Here is a 27,857-nt window from a genome sequence, read left to right on the forward strand (position 1 = left end):
GAATATCAGACCCCTTTAAGATGTATAAAAAAACCCCACCCCCGTGTGCAGCAGGCCCGCTAATTACTTACCTGATACCCACCTCTCTCCAGCAATGTCCACAAGTTTCTTAACCAGCCCAGGACAATCCTCACGATTGGCCGAGACACAGCAGCGGTGCCATTTGCTCCCCACGGCTGTCAAAGTCAGTTAGCCGATCAGGGAAAGGAGAGGGGGTGGGGACAGGTCGGGGCTCTGTGTCTGAATGGACACAGGGGAGCTGTGACTCAGCTTGGGTGCCCCCCCTTGGAAAAATTGCTTGCTGTGGGGGGCACTTGATAGGAGGGAGTGGACAGGAGCAGCGAAGAGGGACCCAAGAAGAGGAGGACCGGGGCTGCGCTGTGCAAAACCTCCAAAAATTGCAGAAAAAAAAAAAAAAAATCAATCATGTTTTAGAAGGCTCCTTTCACACTGGGGCGGTGGGTGCGCCGGCGGTAAAATGATGCTAGCGGAGCTTTAACGCCAATTTCGAGGCGCTATTTGGCCGCTAGTGGGGAGCTTTTACCTCCCCCCGCTGGTGGCCAAAAAAGGGTTAAAACAGCAAAGCCCATTGATTTCAATGGGCAGGAGCTGTGTATACCCCACTCCAAAGATGTTGCTAGCAGGACTTTTACCGACCTGCCAGCGCACCGCTCCATTGCGAGAGCCCTCGGGGCTTTCCCATTGGAGACACAGCAGTGCCTCTTTCTGGGCGCCATTTGTAGCGCCTGCAAAGCGCCGCCCAGTGTGAAAGGGGTCTAAACAAGAGACTTTACAAAAATCACTACAGGAGCCTTTTAACCTACAGCGCCTGGGGTTTTCATTTCTAAAATAGGTTCTAGCAGCACGGATTTCACAAAAGTTTTAGCTAAAACTTCTGTGAAAATCGGGACCTCGGAGGAAGGGGACATACACTGAAAGGAGGAGGAGGAGGAGGAGGAGGAGGAGGAGGAGGAGGAGGAGGAGGAGGAGGAGGAGGAGGAGGAGGAGGAGGAGGAGGAGGAGAGGAGGAGGAGGAGGAGGAGGAGGAGGAGAGGAGGAGGAGAAGTACTCAATTGTTTTTTACAAATACACACCAATACAACTACAATCACATCAAGCTAGTATTTCTAGCCTAAAAGTTTTGAATAAACTAAAAAAGTGTTTTATTGTATTCTACCGAGAAAATGGAGTACTGTATATTAACAACAGACTTGTACAGGCCATCAGACAGAACTGACCTGAAGCCATGGAAAGCTGCACACAGCCCCATCCTCTTAGAACGCTGAACATTCCAATTCACAAATCCCTTTGATGTAAACAGTTACTAAGCAGTTCTTCCCCCTCCCCCTCTACAAGGTCAGCAAAAGACATGTTAGGTAAATTGAAAGGGGTAGGTTGAAAAAGGTATACAGTGTTAAGCAAACATTTCATAGAAATTCTGCTGCGTATTAGCACATGTTGTACTCGGATATAAAATAAAAAAAAAAAAAAAAAAAAAAAAAAAACACCACACACACAAATCACAACACAAGTCTGTTTGTTTTTCCAGGACCTAAACATGATAGATCACAGGTAAAAGCAGGGCTTGAAAAAATTGCGCATGTTTATACGTACGTATATGTGGGGGGGCCTCAATTTTTTTATTTTTATTTTTCTGGGTGGATCTTATGTGCTATATATTATATATATATATATATATATATATATATATATATATATATATATATATATATATATATATATATTTTTTTTTTTTTTATTAAAAAGAGAAGGCACGGTAGCCAAGAGCTTTTGCATAGATTACCCCACCCTCCCCCTCTAATTTAGGAGGGAACTACAGGTGCTTAGATAGATCCCCAGGCTAAGAGGGCTTTCACACCAAGCCCCCCCCTCCCCCCCCCCATAGCGTCGGCAGTAAAAAGCTGCCATTTTTAGCAGTGTTTTACCGTCGATTTGCAGTGCATTTTCGGCTGCTAGCGAGGCGCTTTTACCGCCGCTAGTGGCTGAGAAAGGGTTAAAACCGCCCGCAATAGTGGCATTTTGCTGGCGCTCCAATGCAGCAGGACTTTTCCTGGCGTCCTGCCAGCCCAGCGCTCCGGTGTGAAAGCTCTCGGGGCTTTTACACTGCAGACACTGGTGCAGCTGTTTGAGGGTGGATTGCAGGCGATATTTTTAACGCTATAGCGCCTGCAAAACGCCCTCGGTGTGAAGGGGGTCCTAGGCAGGCCATAACGTCGGTCAAATCCCGAAAGAATTTTCTTTACGAAAATCTTATCTAAGAATTTTTGTTCGTTTGTCACACCATTAGTGGGGCTGCGGCAGCAGCAGATTTTCGTGTGGCTATCGAATTTGATTAAATCGGACATGTTAGAAACTTTGTTAACCACTTAAGCCCTGGAGGATTTGGCTGGCCAAAGACCAGAGCACTTTTTTGCGATTCGTCACTGCGCCGCTTTAACTGACAATTGCACGGTCGTGCGACCTTGCTCCCGAACAAAAATGTATGTCTTTTTTTTCCCCCCCACAAATAGAGCTTTCTTTTGGTGGTATTTTATCACCCTCGGCGGTTTTTATTTTTTGCGCTATAAAACTAAAATGAAAAAAGCTCAACAATTTTGAAATAAAATTTTTCACAATTTGGCCGGCCAAATGGTCTGGGGCTGAAGTGGTTAAAAATGGGAGTAAACGGCTTGGTATTGGACAGCCATTTTATCTAAGCGCTAGTTCACGCCAGATGCAGTTCCATGCGCTTTTTTTCCTGCACTAAAAATGCATGCAGTGTTTTCCCCCATGTATTCCAATACTTCACACCAGTGCAGTCAGTTTTCAGTGCAAAAAAGATAAATAAAAGACTGCATTTTTTTCTGCACAGAACTGTATGGGAATCCAGCAAAATTGTATCAAAAAACACACTGGAACTGCGTGTCGTGAACTAAGCAAAAACTGATGCGGAACGTATCCAGAGTGCATTTTTGTGGTGTTAACAGGTCCTAAAAATGCATGCACAGTGTTTTCCATGTATTCCTATGGCTCTAGCTCACACCAGTGCAGTTTTCGGTGCAGAACTGACCAGGAACAGACTGCAATGGTGTGAACTAGAGCCATAGGAATACATGGAAAACACTGTGCATGGATTTTTAGTGCAGAAAAAAAAAAAATAAAAGCGTAAAAAACAACTGCATCCGGTGTGAACTAGCCCTAAGAAAAATTCTGCCAGATAACAGGCAAAACAAAAAGTATAAGGTGGTTAGTAATGGCAGCTTCTATGTCTGTGGGGAAAGTTGCCATTCAAATGGAAATAGCTGTAGAAAAAAATAAAAATAAAAATAAAAAGCACACACCATATACACGCTGTAAGGCATGAGAAGTGTCACATGGCTGAGGGTGAAACCTGTAGGCTTCATTCCTCTACCCCACCACCTTGCTGTGTGCACCATTCAGATAAGGAGCAACAGGAGCAACAGGAAAACGTGCAACACCAATACTAATTCTGCTGCAGCTCGCTACACGGAAAGAGCAAGAAGGCTTCATATATGGAAGAATACAAAGGCTCCATGCGAAACCCCCCCCCCCCCCCGCAACATCTCATCCCACCGCACTGCAGGCACAGCCCACACAGGGGTGACAACAACGCTGCTCTGAATTTAGGAGCAATGCAGCAGAATAGCTACTCCATCACAGAAAGCTAAAATTAGGTAGACTACACTAGAACAATCAACAGGAGTGAGACTTTAAAAAAAGGGAGTCCAAGACTCCAATCTCACTTGTGCGACTCCAAAGTTGCACGAATTCATGTGTAAAACTGATGCAACTTTACACTACGGCACACAGAAGTCACATCAAAGTAGAGCAGGAACCTTTTCGAAGTTTCTTCGAGTCACAAACTGGTGCCACTGAAATGGGCTGCAGCATGTCTGATAGGGATGCACCGAATGGGTTTTTTGGTGCCGAAACAGATACCGAAAATGAAAAGTACACTAGGCCGAAAACCGAAACCGATACCGAAACAGCACCGATACCAAAAATGACTTTTTAAAAAATATTTTTTATACAGGAGGTGGTCAGAGACTGGCGTCATGAGAAAAGAGATAAGTGTTGTGTCCCCTCGTGCAGCCAGTGATGCAGCAAAGAGAGGAGAGCCGCCTCCGCCGTCTGGTTCAATAGAGCGCCGGGAACATCACAGCTTTAATTTCAATAGCTGTGTGTTCCCCCGTCGCATGCCATCGCATACAGCCCCTCCCCCTTGGCCGGGGAACTGTGATAGACAGATCCCCCGTCCAATCTGGACGGGTGATCTGTCTATCAAAGTTGCCCGAACAAGGGGGAGGGGCTGTATGCGACGGCGCACGACGGGGTAATACACAGCTATTGAAATTAAAGCTGTGATGTTCCCGGCACTCTCTATTGAACCAGACGGCGGAGGCGGCTCTCCTGCGCTATACACTTCCCCTGATGGGCGGCACCAGGGACGGGACGGTGCTCCGCCCCCGCCCCATTTTCAGCTCAATTAATCGGCCCTTTTTTCCTTTCAGCAATTTGCCGAAAGGGCCATTTTCGGCCGAAATTTTGGTGCATCCCTAATGTCTGACTATGGGTTCAAAGTCACATAACAAGTCGCACAAGTGTGACCGTAGCCGAAAAGGGAGTGTGGGTGCAACTGACAATAAGGGCTCGCTTATACTATGTGCAGTGATCTAAATTGAAGAGCTTTCATATTATAAAAAAATAAATAAAAAAAACACACACACACACACACACACACACACACACACACACACACACACACAGTGTACTTACAGCACTTCACATTTTATGTTAGAGCCTTATTCCAAAATATTAAATTCATTTTTTTTTGCTGAAAATTCTACAAACCCCCCAAAATGACAACGTGAAAAGTTTGGTTTGAAATCTTTGCAAATTGATTTAAGGCTCCATGCACACTGAAGCTGATAAACTGCAGTTTATTGGAGTTTGGGCGTTTTTTGTAAAAGCCCATAAACTCCACTCTATGTTAGCCTATGTGTCCATGCACACATGGACGTTTTTCAGCTTTAATGAGCAGTGGAGTTTATGGGCTTTTTTCTGAACGCCAGAAATTCGCGTTCAAAGTGCCGTTTTTCAGCGGCAAAAAACGACAAACGCTCATTAACGCTCATTAACGCTCATTAACGCTCATTAACGCTCGTTCATTAGTGTTCGGCATTCTATTTTTCAATGCATTGTGGGATTTTTGGAGTGTCCTCTGTGTATTTTTATAAAAAACGCCCATTAACGCTAACGCTGGAAAACGCTCATTAACGCTAGTATAAAACGCTGTTAAAAGCAGGTTTTTCAACCAGCGTTTTCTGCCAGCAATCTGGCGTCCAGAAATAGCTTTTTTGAGCTTCAGTGTGCATGGAGCCTTAAAGTGAAATTTATATTTACATACACACACACACATATTTACAACCTTTGCCACGACACTCAAAATTGAGCTCGGGTGCATCCTGTTTCCACTGATCATCCACAAGATGTTTCTACAACTTGGAGTCCACCCGTGGAAAATTGAGTTGATTGGACATGATTTGGAAAGACACACACCTGTCTATAGAAGGTCCCACAGGTAACAGTGCATGTCAGAGCACAAACCAAGCCATGAAGTCCAAGGAATTGTCTGTAGACCTCAGAGACAGGATTGTATGGAGGCACAGATCGGGGGAAGGGTACAGAAACATTTCTGCAGCATTGAAGGTCCCAATGAGCACAGTGGCCTCCATCATCGGTAAATGGAAAAAGTTTGGAATCACCAGGACCTTCTTAGAGCAGGCCGCCCAGCCTAACTGAGCGATCGGGGGAGAAGGGCCTTAGTCAGGGAGGTGACCAAGAACCTAAGGCTCCATGCACACTGAAGCTGATAAACTGCAGTTTATTGGAGTTTGGGCGTTTTTTGTAAAAGCCCATAAACTCCACTCTATGTTAGCCTATGTGTCCATGCACACATGGACGTTTTCAGCTTTAATGAGCAGTGGAGTTTATGGGCTTTTTTCTGAACGCCAGAAATTCGCGTTAAAAGTGCCGTTTTTCAGCGCCAAAAAACGACAAACGCTGATAAACGCTGATAAACGCTGATAAACGCTGATAAACGCTGATAAACGCTGATAAACGCTGATAAACGCTGATAAACGCTGATAAACGCTGATAAACGCTCATTCATTAGTGTTTGGCATTCTATTTTTCAATGCATTGTGGGATTTTTGGAGTGTCCTCTGTGCATTTTTAAAAAAACCGCCCATTAACGCTGTAAAACGCTCATAAACGCTAGTATAAAACGCTGTTAAAAGCAGGTTTTTCAACCAGCGTTTTCTGCCAGCAATCTGGCGTCCAGAAATAGCTTTTTTGAGCTTCAGTGTGCATGGAGCCCGATAAACACTGGAGCTCTGTCAGAGTGACTATCTGTGGAGAGAGGAGAACCTTCCAGAGAAAAAAAAAAATATATATATATATAAAAATCTCTGTAGCACTCCAATCAGGCCTGTATGGTAGCGTGGCCAGACAGAAGCCACTCCTCCATAAAAAGGCAATCACAGCCCCACCTGGAGAACTCTCAGACCTTGAGAAATAAAAATTCTCTGGTCTGATGAAAGAGGGAACTCTTTGGCCTGAAGTGGAAACCAGGCTCACCTGGCCAATACCATCTATACAGTGAAGCATGGTGGTGGCATCATCGTCATGCTGTGGGAAGGTTTTTCAGCGCCAGGAACTGGGAGACTAGTCAGGATCGAGGGAAAGATGAATGCAGCAATGTACAGAGACATCCTTGATGAAAACCTGCTCCAGAGCACTCAGGACCTCAGACTGCTGTGAAGGTTCATCTTCCAACAGGACAACAACCCAAAGCACACAGACAAGATAACAAAAGGAGTGGCCACAGGACAATGCTGAATGTCCTTCAGTGGCCCAGCCAGAGCCCAGACTTAAACCAAATTGAACATCTCTAGAGATCTGAAGATGGCTGTGCACCGACACTCCCCATCCAACCTGATGGAGCTTGAAAGGTCCTGCAACAAATGTGAGAAACTGCCCAAAAATAGGTGTGCCGAGCTTGTAGCATCATATTCAGACTTGGGACTGTAATTGGTGCCAAAGGGGCTTCAGCTAAATATTGAGCAAATGCTGTGATACTTACAGCATTTACATAGGATTGGTTTATTTTTTTTTTAATTTTTAATAAATTTGCAAAGATTTCAAACTACTTTCACATCGTTATGGGGTATTGTTTGTAAAAATGTTTAGGAAAATAATGAATTTAATCCATTAAGTAATAAGGCTGTAACATAAAAATGTGGAAAAAGTGAAGCACTGAATACTTTACACCCCATTCACATTTGTGCGACTTGTCCTGCAACTTTGGACATCAAAGGCACATGACACGTCATACTCCTTGTGCAGCACCAACTAAAGCTTTCATGCAACTCGGAGGGCCAAAGACTTTTGACCTTGTAAGGTTAGCCCTCAAAAGTTGCATGAAATAAAAAAAATAAAAAAAATATATATACACATACATACACACTTTGACCAACATGATTGGAAAGCTGTATACATAGAGGATGGGGGCCACAGTAATGCTAATGGACGGGGTGCTTTGTGCAAGCAGATTCCTCCTGCATTAAAAGTTGTATTGCAGCAGCCCTTTCACACTGCTAGCACCCGGGCATCGGCAGTAAAGTGCCGCTAGAGTTAGCAGTGCATTTCAGGTGCTAGCAGGGTGCTTTTAACCCCCGGCAAAAGCATTAAAATCACCCACAAGGCGCCACTGCCCATTGATTTCAATGGACAGCAAGGAACGGGCAATGGGCAGGGGCGCTTCAGAAGTGGTACCACTACACCGCTCCTATAGCGCAAAAAAAAAAAAAAAAAAAAAAAAAAAACTGCCTGCAGGAATTTGACGTTCTGCCAGCGCAGCGTCCCAGTGTGAAAGCACCCAGGCTTTTTTTTTTTTTTTTTTTTTTTTAGAGCTAAAGCCATTCGCCATTTTTAGCGCTAAAGCGCCTGAAAAATGCCTCCAGTGTGAAAGGGTACTGTCTGCCCTTATATTGCAAAGCGGCGTGTAACATACTGGTGCTATATGAATCTTATCCCCTTCCCGCCGAGTGTACGCAGATCTGCATACTCTACTTCCTGCGGGCATCATCCCAGTACCGTTTTTTTTTTTTTTTACAGCCGGCGATTGGCTATCCAGCCATAACAACCGAAGCAGCTAAAAGCCGCTCAGCTGTTATGCCGGAGGAGCGGGAGGTGACGTCCCCCCCCCCCCCTCCTGCCGCCTCCCGCCCGATCGGGAGCACCGATTCATGATTGGATGCCTCTGGCTGCTGGGGAGGAACTGGAATGACGCCGTAATCGGCGTCATTCCAGTCTCCTAATAGTAAACACGCAAGCGATGTCATGACGTCACTTCCCGTTTACTCGGCTGCCAAAGGCGCCGGTTTTAAAAAAAAATATACGGTATTCAGAATCGCAGTTTTTGGCGATCTGAATACATTGAAGTGTAAAGGAGGGGTGGGGGGTCTTTTAGACCCCTGATCCCTCCATAAAGAGTACCTGTCACCACCTATTACTGTCACAAGGGATGTTTACATTCCTTGTGACAGCAATAAAAGTGATCAAAATTTTTTCTTTTTTTTTAAAACAATTTATTAATTTTAAAATAGCTCGCAAAGCAAAGAAAACGCATACGGAAGTCGCGTCTGCATATGTAAACTGTGTTCAAATCACGTATCGCCGCGATCGTCAGAGAGAGCAATAATTCTAGCACTAGACCTCCTCTGCAACGCTAACTTGGTAACTGTAAAAAAAAATTAAAGCGTCGCCTATTGAGATTTTTTTTAGGTACCGTACTTTGTCATCATTCCACGAGTGCGTGCGATTATAAAGTGTGACATGTTTGGTATCCATTTACTTGGTGTAACATTATCTTTCACATTATGCAAAAAAATTGGGCTAATTTTACGGTTTCGTTTTTTTAAAAATCATGAAAGTGTCCCTTTTCCCAAAAAGTTGCGTTTAAAAAACACTGCTGCGCAAATACCGTGTGACATAAAATATTGCAACAATTGCCGTTTTATTCTCTAGAGTCTCTGCTATATATATATATATATATATATATATATATATATATATATATATATATATATATATATATATATATATATATATATATATATATATATATATATATATATATATTTATATTTATATTTATTTATATTTATTTGGGTGTTCCAAGTAATTTTCTAGCAAAAAATATGGATTTTAACTTGTAAACACCAAATGCCAAAAATAGGCTTAGTCATGAAAGGGTTATATTCTTCTGTTTATACAGGCTTTATTATATATTTGTGCACATGTATTGTGTAAATAGTTATAGAATTTTTTATTTTATACCGGCCATTTAGTATCAAAATAAAAACCTGAATAGATTTTTTTTTTTTATAAACATACGTGTCCTTCAGTTCCTGTGTTACACAATGTACAAAGGTTATAGATGTCACACAGACTACAGACGCAGAAAGGTGACACAAACAGATGACAGCTCCAGGAACACTCCAGTCATGTGACTCGGGTTTCAACACACAGACATTATCAAGCCCATAAATCCCAGCTGAGCATGTAAACAGACTGCCTGTCACCAAGGACCAATGAGCATTGGAGCCAATCAGGTTTCTCATTTCCTTTTCCTCGTACTCATCAGGAAATAAAAGGCTAAAAATATGGATTGCTGCAATCAGCCCTGTTATACACCGGCTTTCAAAAAACTGACCCAATGGCGTCAATTACCTAATATTGGAAATTGCACAGAAACCAAATCAGCTTCCATATTCAGGGAGGTTAAAGTGGGGTGCCCCCAAAGTAAAAAAGTCAGCAGCTACAAATACTGCAGCTGCGAAGCCCCCCCCCCCCCTCGTTTCCCGCGACGCCGGCATTCTCATTGTGGGCACCCGGGTTTGGCTTCACAGCCGGGCATCCACTGTACGATACGCGGCACAGTCATCTGGGACACGTGACAGGTCCCCAGATGACTGTGCGGCGCCAAGGGGAAGAGATGTCACCGGCCCGGGCAATGAAGGAGGCAGACTACGAGGGACCCCCTAGCAACAGGCATTTAGAGGAGAGAAAAAAAAAAAAAAAAAAATTTTCCCCATTTATTTTAGTTTTTTATGAATTTTAAACAATTTTTTTTTTTTTTTTTTGGTGGCAACACCACTTTAAATTTGTACAAGCTGAAGTTAGAAGCCGATTGGTAGCCAATCACAGCTGTACCACATTTTGTACTCTCCAGTTTTGGTAAATATACCCCGCCGAGTGCAATTAGCACTGATAACACGGATGAGGCCCTTACATAGGAATTAAATAGTTTTGCCAGCAGAGCGGCACCCTCAGCACAGATAATCCTCTATCACTGATCACGGGGGGAGGGGGGGGGGGGGGGGGAGACAGTACAGTTACAATACAGCAAGAATCAGAGGGTGCGGCTCGTTAGCGTTTCCAATCTAGGGTGGCCCTAGGTGCTAATGCAACAGCGCATGTTTGAAAAGAACGCTGCAGTGGAGCCAGTAGACAGGATGGGGAAAAAAAAATAGAAAAAAAACACGTTTTTTATTTTTAGCAAATAAAAAGCCTTTGGGAGGGAAGGGGAAAAAAAAAAAAAAAAAAACACTAACTTTAGATTGTGGTTTTTTTTTTTTTAAGATACATTAATAACTTAGTTTATTCAGCATGAAAGGGAGCTCAACAGGAAAAAAAAAAAAAGGCTGTACATTCGGCAATATTTAAATTTTAGGTAAACTCATTCAATGAAGCCAAGCTGAGATAACATGCACTGCATTGATGCAATCACGCAATTTCATAGTAACCATGAGATAAAACAAAGCTCAAATTCCCATTGGATGTAATCTACATACACTACAAACGGTATGACTGTCTGAAGAGAAATGCACCTGTACCCCACGCTAAGTGAGAGAAGGAAGGGCAAGCAGTAAAGATTATTTAAAAAAGGTACTTATAGCGCCATCAGTTTACATAGTGCTTTACATATACAATATAAACCTTGTGATCTTTCTGCACATAGCTTGAAGTGCTTTATTCCTCCCTTAAGCGCCGCAGTTAAACTGCGGCAACTTGACTCGGTTGCACGAATGGCCATCATGGTACGCCAGTACCATAGACCGGCCACTAGGGGACAGGCACCCTCCATGCCAATGCAAGTGCTCGGCGGTCTCGATCACTGCCAGGCTCTCACGATCGCTCGGGGCACAAGGAGAACCCGGAACTCTGTGTGTAAACAGTTCTCTGAGGGGAGAACAGATCTGTTCATACAGAGTATGAACAGAGGATCTGTTATCTTCCCCTGCATAGTCCCCTCCCCCTTCAGTTAGAACACAAACTAGGACACAATTAACCCCTTCACTGCCAGTGACATTTTTACAGTAACCATTTGAATCGCACTGATTGCTGTATTAATGGCAATGGTCCCAAAACTGTGTTAAAATTGTCTGCAAGTCAGTCACAAAAAAAATAAAAAATTAATTTAAAAAGCTGATTGCCGCTATTGCTAGTAATAAAAATGCCATAAATCTATTCCTCATTTTTGTAGACACTGACTTTTGCGCAAGCCAATCAATATACGCTTATTACAATTTATTTTTTACCAAAAATATGGAGAAGATTACGTATCGGCCTAAACAGAGGGAGGAAAATTTTTAAAAATACTTTATATTTCTGAGGGATATAGCAAAAAGTAAAAAATGTTTTCAAAAAAAATTGTCGTTTTGTTTATAGCGCAAAAAATAAAAACCGCAGAGATGATCAAATACCACCAAAAGAAAGCTCTATTTGAGTGTGTGTGTGTGGGGGGGACACATTGATTTTGTTTGGGAGCCACATCGCATGACCGCACAATTGTCAGTTAAATCGACGCAGAGGCTTCTTATCACGATCGGAGATGCGGCGTGTCAGAGTGACGAAAGAAAGAAAGAAAGAAAGAAAGAAAGAAAGAAAGAAAGAAAGAAAGAAAGAAAGAAAGAAAGAAAGAAAGAAAGAAAGAAAGAAAGAAAGAAAGAAAGAAAGAAAGAAAGAAAGAAAGAAAGAAAGAAAGAAAGAAAGAAAGAAAGAAAGAAAGAAAGAAAGAAAGAAAGAAAGAAAGAAAGAAAGAAAGAAAGAAAGAAAGAAAGAAAGAAAGAAAGAAAGAAAGACCCCCCCCACCCACAACCCCATAAGATTCCCCATCAAGCCTTTTTTTACTATAGATTTTTAAAAATAGACTTTATTTAAATCAAATCCACCCTGCCACCAGCTGCGAGGTGCCGAGTGGCTACCTTTCTGCATACGGAACACAGGCGGTCGCAGCCACTCAGCATGGGTGCCAATCAGGAAACTCTGCATTTTCTCAATGAAAGCACAGCATTCTCCAATTCTCACACTCTTCCAGTCAGGCTCTGTTCACACTTGCTTTTCCAGTGAACCTTTGATGCAACTTTACCCTGTCTGGCACTCAAGTCCCATAAAAGTAATGCAGGAGCCTTTCCAAAGTCACAAAGAACCAGTTGGGTATCATTGAAAAACAATGGGAGGTGACTTATGCGATTTTGTCCAAAGTCGCATGACAAGTTGCACAAGTGTGAAAATGCAAAGCATCCTCAGAATAGTGCCTGTGCTGAGCAGACGACCTCCTGTGTCCAGCGTACAGCAGAGTGGAACCTAGTAGCAACCACTATAATATCAGTGAAATCCAGCTTCCACCAGGTATGGCACACATACCCACATTAAGCCAAGGCCCGCTGTCAGTCAGTGGACACAGCATGACTTGGGAGCACACTGGCACAGGTGCCCACATGGAAAGCGTCTCTCCATGGGGGCACTCGAGGAGGAGATGCCAGGAGCGCCATGGTGCCCCCCAGAAAGGGAGGGACCGGAGCCGCATCCAATCAGAGAACACTTATTCATTGAGAAAACACAAGGCACCTGCATGAATTAAGCGACCTCCTGTGGCTACAATGCAGCTGATTAGCACTGGACCAGGAAGGCAACGAAAGATCACTGTAGCAGCAACTACTACAAATAGTTCAAAGCTTCAACAGCATTCGGCCAGATATGGAATATAGACTACTCCAAAAAAACAAAGCAGAGTCTGGTCCATTTTGCTGAAATTTCATTACAGCAACTCAAAATGGTCCTCAGTTTGTATGGCCCCCACGTGTTTGTATGCTTGCCTCCTCATGAGATGGATGGTGTCCTGACCAGACCTTCACTGAGCTCCTGAACAGACTGAGGTGCAACCTGGTGGTGTCTGATGGACCAAAACATAATGTCCCAGAGGTGCGCTATTGGATTTAGGTCAGGTGAGCGTGGGGACCATTCAATGGTATCTATTCCTTCATCCTCCAGGAACTGGTGGCATACTCTCATCACATGAGGCCAGGCATTGTCTTACACCAGCGTAGTGTCCAACAATGGGTCCAATGACTTCATTTGATACCTAAGGGCAGTCAGGGTGTCATTGTCTAGCCTGTAGAGGTCTGTGTGTCACTCCATGGATATGCCTCCCCAGACCATCACTGACCCACCACCAAACCGGTCATGCTGAACCATGTTACAGGCAGCACAACGTTCTCCATGGCTTCTCCAGACCCTTTCACGTCTGTCACGTGTGCTCAGGGTGAACCTGCACTCACCTCTGAAAAGTACAGGGCGCCAGTGGCAGACCTGCCAATCCTAGTGTTCAATGGCAAATGCCAATTGAGCTCCACGGTGTCGGGCAGCACAAGGCCCACTAGAGGAGGACGTTGGGCCCTCAGGCCACCTTAATGAAGTCCGTTTCTGATTGGCCGAGACATTCACACCAGTGGCCTTCTGGAGGTCTTTTTTTTGGGCTCTGGCAGCGCTCCTTGCACAAAGGAGCAAAAACTGGTCCTGCTGATGGGTTAAGGACCTTCTACGTCCTCCAGCTCTCCTAGAGTAACTTCCCGTCTCCTGAAATCTCCTCCATGCTCTTAAAACTGTGCCGGGAGACACAGAAAACCTTCTGGAAGTGGAAGAGTTGGACTGCCTGTGCAAACTTTAAGGGGTCCAGGTATCACCTCATGCTACCCTGACCCTAAAAAGGAAACATTAATGAAAACAGTCAGAAAAAGTAAAAAACAAAAAAAAAGGGGGAGGTCAGTGGCCTCCACCTGTAAAACAATTCCTGTTTTGGAGGTCGTCTCATTGTTGCCCATCTAGTGCACCTGTCATTAATTTGATGAATACCAATGCAGCTGAAACTGATTGACAACCCCCTCTGCTACTTAACTGACCAGATCAATATCCCAGGAGTTTGACTTGATGCTGTAGTCTGATTAACCACTTGCTTACTGGGCACTTAAACACCCTTCCTGCCCAGACCAATTTTCAGCTTTCGGTGCTCTCACACTTTGAATGACAATTACTCAGTCATGCAACACTGTACCCAAATGAATTTTTTGTCCTTTTTTTCCCACAAATAGAGCTTTCTTTTGGTGGTATTTGATCACCTCTGGGGTTTTTATTTTTTGCGCTATAAATGAAAAAAGACCGAAAATTTTGAAAAAAAAACGCACATTTCTTTGTTTCTGTGACAAAATTTTGCAAATTATAATTTTTTTTTCTTAAATTTTGGCCACAATTTATACTGCTACATATCTTTGGTAAAAATAACCCAAATTAGTGGATATTATTTGGTCTTTGTGAAAGTTAGAGAGTCTACAAGCTGTGGTGCGAATCACACAAAATTGATCACATCTGATGTACTGGTGGCCGATCTCGCTTCTTGTGACCCGAACAAGTCAGGAAAGTACAAATACCCCCCAAATGACCCCTTTTTTGAAAGTAGACATTCCAAGGTATTTACTAAGATGCATGGTGAGGTTTTTGATGTCATCTTTTTCCCACAATTCTTTGCAAAATGAAGATTTTTTTTTTTTCCTCACAAAATTTTCAATGTAATAGGTTATTTCTCTCACATGGCATGTGTATACCACAAATGACACCCCAAAATACGTTCTACTACTCCTTCTGAGTATTACGATACCAAATGTGTGAGACTTACACAGCCTGGCCACATACAGAGGCCCAATATTGAAATAGCACCATCAGGCGTTCTAGGAGCATAAATTACACATTTCATTTTTCAACCACCTATTACATTTTTGAAGGCCCTGGAGCACCAGAACAATGGAAATGCCCACAAAGTGACCCCATTTTGGAAAGCTAACACCCCAACGTATAATCTATGAGGCATAATGAGTCGTTTGAATGGTTCATTTTTTTCCAGAAGTTTTGGGAAAATGTGGAAAAAAAATGAAAACGCATTTTTTTTTTTTACGCAAAGTTGTCCATTTATAAGATATTTCCAACACATAGCATGTACATAGCAAAAATGACACCCCAAAATACGTTCTACTACTCCTCCTGAGTATAACGATACCAAATGTGTGAGACTTTTACACAGCCTGGCCACATACAGAGGCCCAATATTGAAATAGCACCATCAGGCGTTCTAGGAGCATAAATAACACATCTTATTTCTCAACCACCTACCGTATTACAGTTTTAAAGGCCCTGGAGCACCAGGACAATAGAAATGCCCACAAAGTGACCCCCACGTGGCAGGGCTGGCAGATGGGGCTGGCAGATGGGGCTGGCAGATGGGGCTGGCAGATGGGGCTGGCAGATGGGGCTGGCAGATGGGGCTGGCAGATGGGGCTGGCAGATGGGGCTGGCAGATGGGGCTGGCAGATGGGGCTGGCAGATGGGGCTGGCAGATGGGGCTGGCAGATGGGGCTGGCAGATGGGGCTGGCAGATGGGGCTGGCAGATGGGGCTGGCTATCTGCTCTGACTAATTGCTCTGGCAAATGGGGCTGGCAGATGGCACTGCAGCTGGCACTGGCAGGTGGCACTGGCACTGGCACTACTGACTGATGGCCCCCGGCGGCGCGCATTGCGGAAGTAAACACAAGGCCGTCCAGGCGAAGGAACCCGCCTGCTCTACGGCCGTCATTCGGCTATAGGGCGGGCGGGAGGTGGTTAAAAAGTGTTCCTTTGATTTGTTTTTTTTTTGGTTTTTTTGAGCAGTGTACTGTACTTAAGATTTCAGCTTTAACGCAGAACTTCCCCCTCTTACTAAACATTTTCACACCAGAACGCATCACTGCATGCTGATGGGAAATCATCCAATTCGGATTTAAAGTTTGGATCACTTCCCCATTTTGCATCCACTTTCTGATTCCCTGAAAGGCACCAGTGAAGAAGCCATGCCCCTCCCCCCACCCAGTTATTGCTGCATTAATGGGAAATCACCTGCAGATTTTCTGAAGGCAATACCAGGACCTGAAGATCAGGCAATTCTGCTTGTGGTTAGCGCTTCCGCCTGGCAGTACTGGGTTTGTCAGTTAAAATCCCAACCTTGACACTACCTGCCTGGAGTTTGCATGTTCTCCCTGTGCCTGCGTGGGTTTCCTCCGGGTACTCCAAAGACAGGCTGCTAGGTTAATTGACTCCTGACTAAATTGGCCCTAGTATGGTACCTTGGAAAAAAAAAATAAAAAAAAAATTATATATATATCTCCCTTTAAAATTTTACACATTCTCATGTTACAACTAACAAAGTAAATGTATTTTATTGGGATTGTGTGTGATAGACCAACACAAAGTGGCACATAATTGTGAAGCGGAAGGAAAATGATTTTCAACATTTTTACAAATATGTGAAAAGTGGGGGGGTACATTAGTATAGCGCCCCCCGGAGTCAATACTTTGTAGAACCGCCTTTCACTGTAATTACAGCTGCAAGTCTTTTTGGGGATGTCTCTACCAGCTTTGCACATCTAGAGAGGACATTTCTGCCCCATTCTTCTCTGCAAAATCTCAAGCTCTGTCAGATTGGATGGAGAGTGTCTGAACAGCAATTTTCAAGTCTTGCCACAGATTCTCAGTTGGATTTAGGTCTGGACTGACATTTTAACACATGAATATGCTTTGATCAAAACCATTCCATTGTAGCTCTGGCTGTATGTTTAGGGTCGTCCTGCTGGAAGGTGAACCTCCGCCCCAGTCTCAAGTCTTTTGCAGACTCTTAACAGGTTTTCTTCTAAAGCCTCATACACATGATCGGACTTCGTACAAACTTTCCCGTGGATTTTTGTGCAAAGGGTGTTGGCCAAGAACTTGTATTGCATACACACGGCATGATTGAATGAAATACTTGTATAGCATACAATGCGAACTGAATCGCCTCTAGGCGCTGTGGCGAGCTTTGATCATCAAACTTTTTCAGCCAACTTTCACCAAATCACGTGGTTTTTCTGCTCTTTACCGCCGCCTTTGGTCAACTTCTGTATTATTGTCTGATCTTTTGCATTGGTTCTGAGCATGCGCGTTTGTACTTTGTACAAAAGTCCTATGGTTTTTATGTACACACGATTGGACTTTGCTCCATCGGACTTTTGTTGCCAGAAAGTTTGTCTGTTCGCACAGCCAACAAAAGTCCGATGAAAACCGAAAAAGTTTGTCCGCACGGTCGGATGTTGCCTTAAACAGGGCCTCCCGATGAGCCAGAAGAAGATGAAGGATGTTGTACCCTGTGGAAACCAGTTCTCAGATCCACTGGGCTGAAAGGAGGGAGGTCCACTGTACTGCAAACGGTCGGGTGGGGGCAAACCTTAATGCGCCAACAGATTTGCTTGCTAGGCTTGCGAAACTAGGGGCGCTTTTGCCCCTCAGCGGGCACCTTGTTGGACTGGGAACGCTTACCTGCCGACCTGGGCAGATGAAAAATCCAGTGGGCCCCTGCCTACGACGCAGCTCCTTACCCTTTCTGGACTGTGAGAGCAGAGTACTCTTTCCCCCCAGTAATATTCTTAACCACTTCCCACCCGGCCGATGCATATATACGGCCGGGTGGGAGCCGTCTACTCCTGATAGGACGTTCAGAAACGTCATTCAGGAGTAGCGGGATGGCGCGCCCGCGCAGCGGCGCGATCCCGATGTGCTCGTGTCACCCGGACACGGCACATCTCAGATCGGCAGGAGGGCTCTGTGATTGGCCCTCCTGATCACATGACGGCCGTGTCCAATCACGGCCGTCATGTGATGTAAACAAACAGCCGGTTGCTAGGCAATCGGCTCTCCTCTCCTCACACGGAAGTCACCGCTGAGGAGAGGAGAGCAGAACGCTGCAGCCGGCTGATGATCAGTGAGTATGGGCTGCTTTTTACAGCTTTTTACTCACTGATCATCAGTGTAGTGTAAACACACAACACAACACACCACACAGTACAAACACAGTCCCCACATATGTCCCCAAAACACACATGTCCCCAAAAAATAAAAATACATGTCCCTAATAATAAAAACATGTCCCCCACATATGTCCCACTAAAATCACATGTCCCAATGATTATCTGCACACATATGTACGTGATCACCTGCACACATCTGTACATGATCATTTGCGTACATATGTCCGTGATCACACAAACCAATTATTATACACTTAACGGAATTTTTTTTTACCAAAAACATGTAGCAGAATACATTTTGGCTTAAATTTATGACAAAATTTGATTTTATTGGATTTCTTTTCAAATAGAAAAAAGAAAATATTGTTTTTTTTTCCAAATTTCCGCTATTTTTGCGCTTATATCGCAAAAAAAAAAAAAAACGGAGTCGTGAATAAATAACACCAAAATAAAGCTCTATTTGTGCGAACAAAATGATAACAATTTCATTTGGGTACAGTGTAGCATGACCGCGCAATTGTCACTGAAAGCGCTAGAGCGCTGAAAGCTGAAAATTGGGCTGGGAAGGAAGGGGGTGAAAGTGCCCTGTATTGTAGTGGTTAATAATGTCATCCAGCGAGGCTCCAAATAGCCTCTCACCTTGGAAAGGCAAATCCACCAGAGCTTTCTTACAAGCCTAGTCCGCAGACCAGAATTTAAGCCAAATCAGACGATGCAGCACTACTGATGATACCGAGGTTCTAGAAAGCAAAGGGGCCGTATCTAAATCTGCATCACAGACATACTTCAGGCCATGCACCAACTGGTTGTCAGTTCCACGCAGACCGGGGAAACCTGTTCCTTCTCCAACTTGCGGTGCAACAACTTAGCCCATTCCGTAAGCATCTGTGACACCAGGGCTGTGGCTAACACTGGACGCAATGCTGACCCCACCACCGTAAACGTGGACCGGGGGACCGCAGGGTCCTTGAAAGAGGGGGACCCTTCCACGGGAATCATGGTTACCTTATATAACCTGGATACCAGGGGTGGGGGGGGGGGGGTCAACAACAGGAGGAGATGTCCATTTTTTCAGGAAACTCTCCTCAAAAAGGCATAACGCACTGCCATCCGTCTTGGGACTGAAAAAGGCCCGCTGCAGGCTTCCCCACTCCTTGTAAATAAACTTATCAAAATAAGCTAGGTAGGGAAACACTTTAGCAGTGCGGGCCGGCTTGTGGGACCCAAAAGGGGCCGACACCTCTGCAGATGCCCCCGCCGTATCCTCTATCCTTAGGGCAGTGATGGCGAACCTTGGCACCCCAGATGTTTTGGAACTACATTTCCCATGATGCTCATGCACTCTACAGTGTAGTGGAGCATCATGGGAAATGTAGTTTCAAAACATCAGGAGTGCCAAGGTTCGCCATCACTGCCTTAGGGTATCCTATCCCGCAGAGTTGTGATAAGCGCTCCTACAAGCGATTTTTCCTGCGCTGACCCGGACACGGAGTCATCCTCACTGTCTGAATGGTCCTGGTGCGCATTCTCTGAAACGTCAGATCAGGGGCCACCTATCACAGCGGGACCTAAGTTGGAGTCAGAGCTGTCCCTAGAAGACGGTGGGGGAGGGGGCGTTTTTACCCCCTTTGCACCTGCACAACAAAGGACTCCAGGACCACAGAAAGAGCGTCCATAGGCACCGCAGGTGCAGGGAAACCGGTTGCAATAACAGGGATGTCTGGGGAAGAAGTGCCAGCTTCTGACACCATGCTGACTCACGCTCGCCTGTCACCACTAGGGACCTAAGACAAGCCACAAAAAATGCCCACCCGCCTAGCTACCACAGACTGAGAGGCCCCCCCCCCGCAGGACTCACCACCCTGACCCAGTTACTGCGCTGCCGCCGTCCGCTCTCCCCTGTGCCAGCCATGAGCTGTTCCTTGTCAGTTTAGCACTGTTCAAGGCTGAACCAGCCGCCCAGTAGCACTAGAGTAAAACAAAAACCTGACGCTACTAGAAAATGGCAGCTGACCACCTCAGCAAAAACCATCTGAGAGCGCCAGGAAAATGGCTGCTGGACTTAAAGAAAATGGCTGCGGTCAAGAAACTGGCTGCGGCTACAAGAAAATGGCAACACACAGACACTCCAAAAAGGGCCCACCACATCACCCTGCCAGGACCCAGAGACCCCCCGGCCAGGTATGTGCACCGCACCCCCTATGCCCAGACACAGGGGCCCCTCAGCATGGGGAGGAGGGAAGAGGACAGGGAGAGGGAGAGACCCCCTAGTCGACCTCCCAGGGAATGCCCAGCTGCTCCACCCTGCCGAGACAGGTGGGACCATACCTTCCCCTCCTGCAGGGACTGCTGGATGCATTCCATGGACAGACCCATCACCAGAGCAGTACGGGATGGCTGTCCGCCACGGCACACTGACACGGACAGCAGTAGCCCAGTCATGTGTGCCCCGGAGCATATAGTTCACTGGTCGCCCCTGGACCAGACGGGGCACGTCGTGGTTGACCCAGCACATAGCTAAGGTCTGCACATGCTCGATGGCCAGGCTGGGGAGACTACCAGGATCTATATTATCCAGTCTGTCACCCAGCCCAGCTGTTGATTGTAGATCACAGGAATCAGAAAAAATTCCAAGGACCATTGTTCCCCACAGGGAGCCAGGTCCTTCTATACTAGGCAGAAAAAAAAAAAAAGGAGTTGCTGGAAGAAGAGTGAGGGGTTATAGCCAGTAGGATTATGCAGTTTTGCAGTTTTACATGTTCTGCCTAGTCCTCTCCTGAAGGTGGCGATATAACCCTAAGGTGAAAATGAAAGGTGTTGTGTCCGTCAATTAACAAAAGAGAAAACTATCATTTTCCTCTCACTTCATGTTGTTTACACCAGAATTTGGCATAAACATGAAAGCATGGATACATCCTGCATTGTATCAACAGTTTAGGCTGGTGGTGTAATGGTGGGGGGGGGGATATTTTCTTGGCACACTTTGGGCCCCTTAGTATCAATTAGGCATTGTTTAAAGAAAAGTTTCCACCACAAAAAAAAAAAAAAAATGAAATCAGCAGCTTCAAATAGTGTAGCTGCTGACTTTTAATATTAGGACACTCACCTATCCAGGGTTTCTGTGATGTCAGCACTCCAGCTAATTTTTGGATCGTCTCCTGGGTTCTGCTGCCGCCATTCATGGTAAGGGAAACCGGCAGCAAAAAAAAAAAGACGATAAGCTGAGGTTCCACTTTGCCGCCCTAAATTAAAAATGTGGGTGCACAAGTGTGCACACCCTCTTATAACTGGGAATGTATCGGTGTTCAGAATTAAGCAATCACTCCAAATATAAGCACCTACTTTTACCACAAAAAAAAAAAAAGGGGAAAATTTGACTTGAGTATAAGCCTAGGGTGAGAATGCAGCAGCTACCATAAGTGGAAAAGAGGGTCAATACACAATACACCTCTGCAGCCTCACTGTGTCCATTTGCAGCTTCACTGTGCCCACAGTATAAGCCACATGATATAAAAATTCCATATTAGATAATAAATGGCCTTCAGCTTTCACTCGTACTTGTTTGGAATCCATAGATATGCATTAAAATATCAAGGTTATGCTATTATGGAAGCTGTGCCTCAGCCTCACTGTGCCCATCTCCCTGCCTTGTGTACCTGATCCCAGCGCTGTGCCCATTCTGCAGCCTTATCTCCCAGCGCTGTGATATATTCAGTCTAGTTGGCAGCCATGCCCCGTATACCAAAGCCCCACCTCCTCGATGGAACACAGACTCGGTTTCCCCAGCAGTGAGAGTCAGTGTTCAGCCTATCATGGACGAGGAGGGAGCAGGGAACTGCACAGCCGCATCAACTAGACTGAATATATAGCACCGGGAGGACTCGAGTATAAGCCATTGGGGACATTTTCAGCACAAAGAAAGAATAAAAAAATATAATAAAAAATAAAATAAAAAAGGGGGAGGAAGAAGTGCTGAAAAACAGAACTACGAATAAAAAAAAATAAAAAAAATTATAATTATATATATATTTTACATACACACACACACACACACACACACACACACACACACACACACTATTCATAAGGCTGGGTTCACACTTCTGCAGTTAGGAGAACCGGATGTGATTTGCACCGCACAGCACATCCGATCTCTGTGCGATGCGAGTTCAGCCATACAGATAGTATGGCTGAATTCGCATCGCACACGGCCCAAACTCGCACGGGGCCCTTTTTTCGGTCCGCAGCAGAATCGGATCGCTTGGGTGTTCACACCATGCGATCCGATTCATGTCCGAGTTTGCAGATCGCACTGCGATATGCGAACTGATCTGGGGGCGTCATTAACATTTCAATGACACTCCCAGCAGTTTGCATAGGGCAGTGTGAACTGCCGCCGGGAGGCATGCGATGCGGGAACCCGCATCACTGCAGTGTGAACCCAGCCTAAGGGTCTAGATAAGGAGCTGGATACTGATGACATTTGGGGATACCATACGCAACAACTCATAGAACACACTTTACTCCCCAAACATTGGATAGGATGTTCCCATCACACCCCGCTAAATGTTGGTGTTGTCCGGAAGGCACGACAACATTCATACAAGTCTTCTGGGAATGCCCCGTCATCCGGTTCTTGTGGGCTGAAGTTGGCAACTGTATAAAGTTCTGTAACCTCTCTATCTGCACCCTGATCTGTTTGTATCCCGGGGCCGGCGCACCATTTGGCCATGTTCAGAGCCATGACAACATCGATAGGCTTGCTTCTGCTCTACACACATAAGGCCATCTTTTCAAAGACCCCGGAGACACCTACAACAGATCTCTGGAAGCAATTAGTTAATGCAATCATCCCATTATATAGGTTTACTTATGAAGGGGTTGCCCCAAAAAAGAAAGTAATACATTTTTCTCAGTCTGGGATATTTGGATAACCTGCGACATGATCACATCTAATGATACACCAGATTAATTCAGGTGCGGATGTTATTTTCCTTGTTGGAAGTAATTGTCATTTCATCTATGACATTTCCCCCTCCTCCCCCCCCGCCCCCCCCCATTACTAAAAATTGCACTGCATGTCAGAGGGGAACGGTTGCCAGGGTCCAGCGATGTCGGCGGCAGATAACGAGCAATCGTTCGTCTCTCCATGCTGCCCCCGCCGCCATCCTCTGTCAGGGAATCGGGAAGTGAAGCATTGCGGCTTCACTGCCCGGGTTCCCTACGGCGCATGCGCGAGTCGCGCTGCGCATCTGTACTGGTCCCCGCTGTGTCCTGGGAACTGTGCGTTTCCCAGAACACAACGGGGGGCAGGGCATCTGCGGCGAGCTTGTCCTGGAAGTGGATGCAGATACCTGGATTATCCAGGTATCTGCACCCCCCTCCCCCCTGAAAGGTGCCGATTGTGGCACCGGAGGGGGGGGGGGGAGGGAGGGATCAGATGAGCGGAACTTCCACTTCAGGGTGGAGGTCCGCTTTAAAAACGCAAGGGGGCAATCAGACATATATGATGGGAGGGCAGACAATCCATGGGAGATTGTGTGGACACTCCTGAACACTCTGGGCTCCCTGCACTACACAGACTGGATAGGATCACACACACAGTATGTCACAAAAGTGAGTACACCCCTCCCATTTTTGTAAATATTTTTTCATATATCTTTTCATGTGACAACACTGAAGAAATTACACTTGTCTACAAAGTAGTGAGTGTACAGCTTGTATAAAAGTGTAAATTTGCTGTCCCCTCAAAATAACTCAACACACAGCCATTAACCACTTCTGGTCAATAGCAGATTGACGTCCGGGAAGTGGTTCTGTTATTTTGACTGGGCGCCATATGACGTCCTTCAGGATAACAGCCGCTGCGCATCACGGCGATCGTGGTGTGGTCTGTCAGTTTGACACACCGCTACACCGATCTTGGTAAAGAGCCTCCGGCAGAGGCTCTTTACCACGTGATCAGCCATGTCCAATCACAATGTAAACAGGAAAAGCTGTTGATTGGCTTTTCCTCACTCATGTCTGACAGACGTGAGTAGAGGAGAGCTGATCGGTGGCTCTCCTGGCAGGAGGGTCTGCGCCGATTGTTTATCAGCGCAGCCCCCCCCCCCCTCGGATGCCCACACTAGACCACCAGGGAAGCCACCAGGACCATCAGCAAGGGGCGGGGTAACATATGGATGGCCAGGTATGTACACCATGGCCATCCATATGTGCAAACAGTCCAATCTGTGCCAGTGCCCACAAATGGGCACTGACTGGCACCATCACAAATGAACTCAGTGATGCCCAGCAATGCCACCCAGTGTCACCCCTCAGTACCCATCCTTATAGGGATGCACCGAATGGGTTTTTTGATGCTGAAACCGATACCGAAAATAAATCTTCCTTGATTCCGAAAATCGAAACCCTGATACTGAAAGTGAAAGTTTTTAAAAATGTATTTTTATATAGGAGATGGCCAGACACTGCGGACGGGGTGCACGAGATGGCCAGACACTGCGGACGGGGTGCACGAGACGGCCAGACACTGCGGACGGGGTGCACGAGACGGCCAGACACTGCGGACGGGGTGCACGAGATGGCCAGACACTGCGGACGGGGTGCACGAGACGGCCAGACACTGCGGACGGGGTGCACGAGACGGCCAGACACTGCGGACGGGGTGCACGAGACGGCAGAGACCCGCCGCCCCACCCAATTTCCGGCACCAGTAGCGGCAGAGATTCTCTTTCGACTTTTTGCCTAAAGGGCAATTCTCGGCTGATATGTTTTTGCGGCCGAAATTTCGATGCATCCCTACATCCTTATTATAATACACAATTTATATAGCGCCAACAGTTTACTCAGCGCTTTGCAATGTATGGGGGGGGGGGGGGGGCTGCACAATTACAGTACAATACAAAAAAGGTACAGGAGGGCCCGGCTTGTAGAGTTTACATTCTAAAAGGGAGAGGGTGCTGGTGGTATAAAAAGGTAATAGCTGCAGAGAATGATTTGATGTGGGGGTGGTATGGGGTACACATCCGTGCCACCTACAAGTGCCCATAAGTGCCACCTCATTGGTGCCTCCTTATCAGTGCCCATCATTGAAGAAGTAAACGTATTTACTTACAAATTTTTTTTAACAGAAACAAAAAACTTTTATTAAACTTTTCAGTCTTTTTTTTTTTTTTTTTTTTTTTTTTTATTAGTTGCGCAATAAATAAAAATTCCAGGGAGGTGATCAAATACCACCAAAAGAAAGCTCAGTTTGTGGGAACAAAATGATAAAAAGTTAGTTTGTGTACAGCAGGGATATGCAATTAGTGGACCTCCAGCTGTTGCAGAACTACAAGTCCCATGAGGCATAGCAAGACTGACAGCCACAAACATGACAGCCAGAGGCAGAGGCATGATGGGGTAGTTTTGCAGCAGCTGGAGGTCCACTGATTGCATATCCCTGGTGTACAGTGTAGCATGACAGCGCAATTGTCATTCAAATTGCTACAGCGCTGAAAATTGGCCTGGGCAGGAAGGGGGTGAAAGTGCCCGGTGTTGAAGTGGTTAATGTCTAAACCGCTGGCAACAAAAGTGAGTGACGTTTAGACATTAATGGCTGTGTGTTGAGTTATTTTGAGGGGACAGGAAATTTACACTGTTATACAAGCTGTACACTCACTACTTTACATTGTAGAAAAGTGTCATTTCTTCAGTGTTGTCACATGAAAGGAGAGGAGAAAATATTTACAGAAATGTGTAGGGTGTACTCACTTTTGTGAGATACTGGATGGGATCACAAACACTGTGCCCCAGGTGAGAAGCTCTTCCTCTCTCTGTGTCTCTTCCCAACCTGTTTTGTACATTTGTTGGTGTATAAATAAAGTTTATTTCATAAAATAAACCCGTCATGTCAGCGTACACTGAGAGGCTGTGAGGCCCCTCCACCTTTCCTCTCCTCTCCCCTCCCCCTCCCCGGGTCCGGCCTGTACTGCCCAGCCGGCTGTCAGGTATCCGCCGCTCTCCTCACCTCGGTGCAGGCAGCTGCTGATGATCCGGGCGGTACAGGAACAGCCGGGGCCGGACATGGTCCCGCCGTGGTGGGCGGACTGGCGGGTTCGGGGTGGGTGTCCGGGCAGAGGAGGAGGAGGGGGGGGGGAGACTTTCACACAGCCGGGGCTCCTGCCGGGAAATCGCTCTCCGGGCCTCACAACAGATCCGAAGGCGGAGAGGGCCGGAGGACCTTTCACCACGTCACGCTCACGTGACTCGGTTGACGTGTAGGGCGGGGCTAGGTGTCCTCGGCGTGCACGGAGGGATAGGCACAGAGGGCGGGCCTTAGAGTTCCTCGGCCGGTGTGGAGGCGGGGCTACATGTCAATCTTGCTGGTGTCCTGTCGAGAACTGTCGCCCCGTTTGATCGCGTCTGCCCCGTACTGCGCAGGCGCGGCGCTTGCGCAGCACGGAGGACAAGGCGACTCCGTCTCCGAAGATGAACGGCGCCTGCGCACCTAATAGTACCTTCTGCCCTGAGTCCAGGTTCAAGCCCCACCATGCAAGTGGACGTACAGTAGTACTCAGTAAGAGCGCCCCCTACAGGCTCGCTTCACCCGCCACGCTTCGGGCACGGCCTCACTTCGCTCGCCAATTTTTTATTCTACCTCTATGTACACCTGGATGGTGGGGCTTGAACCTGGACTCAGTGCGCAGGCGCCGTTCATCTTCGGAGACTTTCGGCGTCTCCTTGTCCTCCGTACTGCGCAGTACAGGGTGGACACCATCCGACAGGGGACAGCATTCAACAAGACACCGGAGCAAGACGAGATCGCACCGGGATTGGCTCAGCATAAGTATGGGCGGGGCTAGAGGTCCCCAATGGGCACGGACCAAAGAGAAGGCGGGCCTCCGAGTGACTCGGTACAGGACTTGAGGGCGGTGTTAAGTGTACTCAATGTGCACATAAGGAGCGGGAGGGGCTAGGAGTTGCGCGGTTGAGGTGTGGGCGGGTCTGACAGCATCTCGCGGAGGTGTGGGCGGGGCTACATCTCCGCAATGTGTGGAGACAACGGGGCTAGTAGTGACTCAACGGGCGTGGGCGGGGCTTCATGTCAATGTGCATAAGGGGGATTGGGGGCGGGGCTAGAAGGAACTTGGCAAAAGGTGTGGGCGGGGCTACGTGTCTTCATTATGCACAGAGGAGCAGGGCTGGTGCAAGGATTTTTGACACCCTAGGCCAGTGATGGCGAACCTTGGCACCCCAGATGTTTTGGAACTTAATTTCCCATAATGCTCCACTACACTGCAGAGTGCATGAGCATCATGGGAAATGTAGTTCTATAACATCTGGGGTGCCAAGGTTCGGCATCACTGCCCCAGGCGAAACCTCATTTTTCCGCTCCCCCCATTGGCTCCACCCCATGTGATTAGGATTGCCACCTGGCCAGCATTCACCCGGGTTTTGAAACGTGTCCAGGATTCAGACCCCGTGAAACCCGGACAAAATATTTAGACTGGACTGTGGCCCCTCCCCCAACTTAGGTGTGCCTAGGCACACCCTGATCACCCAGTGTGGTGCAGATTCCCCCT

At 46.4% G+C, this 27,857-nt stretch overlaps 1 protein-coding gene across 2 annotated transcripts in view; it reads right to left on the minus strand.

Annotated features, from left to right (window-relative positions):
- Positions 1 to 26,554, minus strand: part of LOC143958231 (ATP-dependent clpX-like chaperone, mitochondrial) — an 83,968-nt gene extending 57,414 nt beyond the window's left edge. For both annotated transcript variants that reach the window (XM_077467745.1, XM_077467746.1), the window contains exon 1: positions 26,303 to 26,554. In XM_077467745.1, coding sequence (XP_077323871.1) covers positions 26,303 to 26,360 — 58 coding nt within the window. In that variant the 5' untranslated portion in view covers positions 26,361 to 26,554. The remainder of the gene's footprint in view (positions 1 to 26,302) is intronic.
- Between the last annotated feature and the right edge of the window lie 1,303 nt (positions 26,555 to 27,857).

Source organism: Lithobates pipiens, unplaced genomic scaffold (assembly GCF_037356315.1).
Source record: "Lithobates pipiens isolate NorthernLeopardFrog02 unplaced genomic scaffold, aLitPip1_a1.2 Scaffold_6, whole genome shotgun sequence".
NCBI classification, from domain to species: domain Eukaryota; kingdom Metazoa; phylum Chordata; class Amphibia; order Anura; family Ranidae; genus Lithobates; species Lithobates pipiens.